The sequence below is a fragment of the Salvelinus sp. IW2-2015 genome, linkage group LG6.1 (assembly GCF_002910315.2).
Source record: "Salvelinus sp. IW2-2015 linkage group LG6.1, ASM291031v2, whole genome shotgun sequence".
Lineage (NCBI taxonomy): Eukaryota > Metazoa > Chordata > Actinopteri > Salmoniformes > Salmonidae > Salvelinus > Salvelinus sp. IW2-2015.
Window position 1 is genome coordinate 15037792 of NC_036845.1, and position 3058 is coordinate 15040849.

Here is a 3058-nt window from a genome sequence, read left to right on the forward strand (position 1 = left end):
GGTTTGATTGGTTAGTTGATGTGTTTGGGTTGATTATGGTCTAGATACAGTACAGTATGGCTGGGTGGTATGCAGTACAGAGGGACTTCCTGGATTGCAGCACCAGGTTAGAGGGAGGAGTAACAGACTGGGGACATGAAGTGACAGTTCACACCCATCAGGGACTCACACAGGGCTCACAGTCAATAGGAASKGAGAGCACACAGAGAGAGGTAATGTGCTGATTCAGTCTTATTCTCTGCATGGATCAAAAGACAAGCTATTGAACCACTATATATTTTTGCCTCGTTACATTGAATGACTGTTAAAACTTGATTATGGCTATGTAATGTAATGGTAATARTATTAWTMTATGGAWTTAAAACACATTGCTTCATAAGGCTTTAAATAGCATAYGAATAAATATTTATSAATGCAGTTAAATATATTTATGAGCAATTGTGAAGAAGGCATCATATGAACRMTGAKCATAAATGTTTCTTTGACATCCTCTCTAGGCATTACAGCAAAATACATCTTAMTTGAATAAAAGTGCTAAGAAGGTTGTTATGAATGCCAATGTAGCACTCATAAAGGTGTAATGAAATATTKATATCCGATGTGTACTGCTYTATGTTGTTATTATCACAACACCATTTCATATTCTATTTCACACTCGTCTTGTGCTCCAGACCAGTAGACAGAGACAGAGATAGTGACCATTAGAGAAAGAGGAGAGAGACCCCGGTGTTGTGGTTGATTCATAGAGGCAGTAGAGGCAGGATGTGGGTCCTCATCTGGGCAGCTCTACTTCTCTCTCTGACAGAGAGAACCACYTGCCAAAGTAAGGTCCTTTTATCACTACTATTGTTATATACATTTGGCATACATCCCAACAGATACTATGTCATATTATTTTTTTCTACGAACAAGTGAAGTAGTATCAGTGCTTCTTGTATTACTCATGACTGTATTAATTTCCCTCCGTCAGATAAGGACCCTCCAGCACCAATCAACATCACCTTCAGTCCAGCAGAGATAACACCACAGGCTGGACTATGTGCTGTTATTCCATGTTCGTTCACTCACCTTGATGACTTCACTGCTCACTCAGCAATATGGTTTAAATGCCCTGATACACAACGTTCTATAAAAGTCGACARGGTCTCTATTTTCCACTCAAYAAATTCCTCTAAAGCTCAGGAGGGTTATAGAAGMCGAGTGTCACTACTGGAGACAGACCTGASAAAGAAGAACTGCAGTATAATCATCAACGACATCACMAAGACTGATYATGGAGACTATCAATTAAGACTGTRCGGAACATTTAACAGTGGAAATAGAAGTACATTTASWTCKCGAGAGAAAATGAAAATTGCAGTGAAAGGTACAGCATGACTATTACTGTTAGTTACAGTGACATGAGTATTACTTTAGTGTAATTAATCATGTACACTGACTGCAACATACGTAGATCCAATTTACAAAGCCCAAGATTTCCCCAAGTCTCCCATTTCAAAGTGTTTATTTTTCTAAACCGGCACTATGATTTCATACTTTATATGAGTATATGTTTCTGCTGTTTTCTACATGGATACAAAATCCATGTTATAGCGTGACTTAAATGTAAAGGTAAATTCCTATTGAGCCAACGTGCATTTACCATGAATACGGGAGCATTCCCTCTAAATGTAAATCACGCTATTGTGRGGATCTTCCACGATCCTGATTGAATCTAGGCCTCAGTCTGTGTTTCAATTTCCTGTCTCCAGCTCTGACCCAGAAGCCCTCAGTGTTGACTCCTCCTCTGACAGAAGGAGAACCAGCGACCCTGACCTGCACTGCCCCGGGGATCTGCTCTGGAACTCCTCCTAACATCACATGGACATGGAGAGGGACAGGAGACAACATCACTGCGCTCAGAGACAACACCACTATGCAAAAGAGAGAGGATCTGGCCAGCGTCACAACAACCCACTTCTCAACTTTGAACTTTACACCTTCAGCAGAGCACCACACCACCAAGGTCACGTGCCAAGTGACATTCAAAGGGAACGTCACCACTGAGGAGACAGTGACTTTGAATGTGACTCGTAAGTAGCCTACATCATCTGACCTTACTTTGAACAACCCAACCTTTTGTTGTGCTTCAACAGTTAATTTTCATGACCATGATTAACTGATTATATACTTTATTTTCTAGATGTGAAGGAACCCAAGATCTCTGGTAGTAACACAGTGAGAGAGGGTGATACCCTGAATCTGTCTTGCTTTGTTGACAGCTACCCACCACCACCATCTATCACCTGGAGTAAGAATGGGACAACAGCTTTGGAACAGAATAACTCTGGACTGGCCGCTCTCACCATCTCTAACATGACAAGAGAACATGCAGGGGAGTATGTGTGTAAAGCTCAACACCTCAACAGGACTCTGACAGCTTCCATTGTTGTCACTGTGATGTGTGAGTACAAACAACACTGTACAAACCTGATTAAAAATAGCTTGAAACATGTTTACTTGAAGTTGTCCATGATATATCTTCCCCGTCTGTCTCTCTTTAGACCATCCAGTGATTCTCAATGCTTCTGGGTGTGTCATCCAGGCCAAGGTCATGACCTGTGTGTGTGTCAGTCAGGGGGTCCCCTTACCTCTCATAGGCTGGCTTAACACTGAGGAGTACTCCCTCACTAAATCAGTGTTGAGGTCCTCAGTGAACACCACCATCAGGATGCATGTCGGAAACCACACCAACACTACTGTGGAGTGTGTCAGCGCAAATGAAGTGGGCAGAGTGAGAGAGAAGCTGCAAGTCACCCAAAAAGAGAGCCAAGGAAAGCAAGGAGGTAAAGGTATAAGTTGTTACTTTGTTAGAGAGCAACAGCTTCCCAATCCCACCCAATATGTATGCAGCATAGAGGTTTTATATGCTTTGAGTGAGAAAATATAATGTTATTATTTCATTTAAAAAGAAAATCAGAGGATACAAAGTATTGTGAGCCACTCCTAAAAACATACATGCTTTGTTCTCTTCATAGAGGAAGTATCTAAAGACATCTTGGCTATGCTGTTGAACCCA

General features: G+C 41.4%; 1 protein-coding gene across 1 annotated transcript in view; it reads left to right on the forward strand.

Moving 5' to 3' along the window:
• Window positions 1-147: 147 nt before the first annotated feature.
• Window positions 148-3058, forward strand: part of LOC111965178 (sialic acid-binding Ig-like lectin 5) — a 15285-nt gene continuing 12374 nt past the window's right edge. Inside the window, exons 1-6 of the mRNA XM_023989212.2 lie at window positions 148-212; window positions 672-823; window positions 971-1366; window positions 1752-2072; window positions 2183-2443; window positions 2544-2825. Of these exons, the coding sequence (XP_023844980.1) occupies window positions 763-823; window positions 971-1366; window positions 1752-2072; window positions 2183-2443; window positions 2544-2825 (1321 nt within the window). The 5' untranslated portion in view covers window positions 148-212; window positions 672-762. The remainder of the gene's footprint in view (window positions 213-671; window positions 824-970; window positions 1367-1751; window positions 2073-2182; window positions 2444-2543; window positions 2826-3058) is intronic.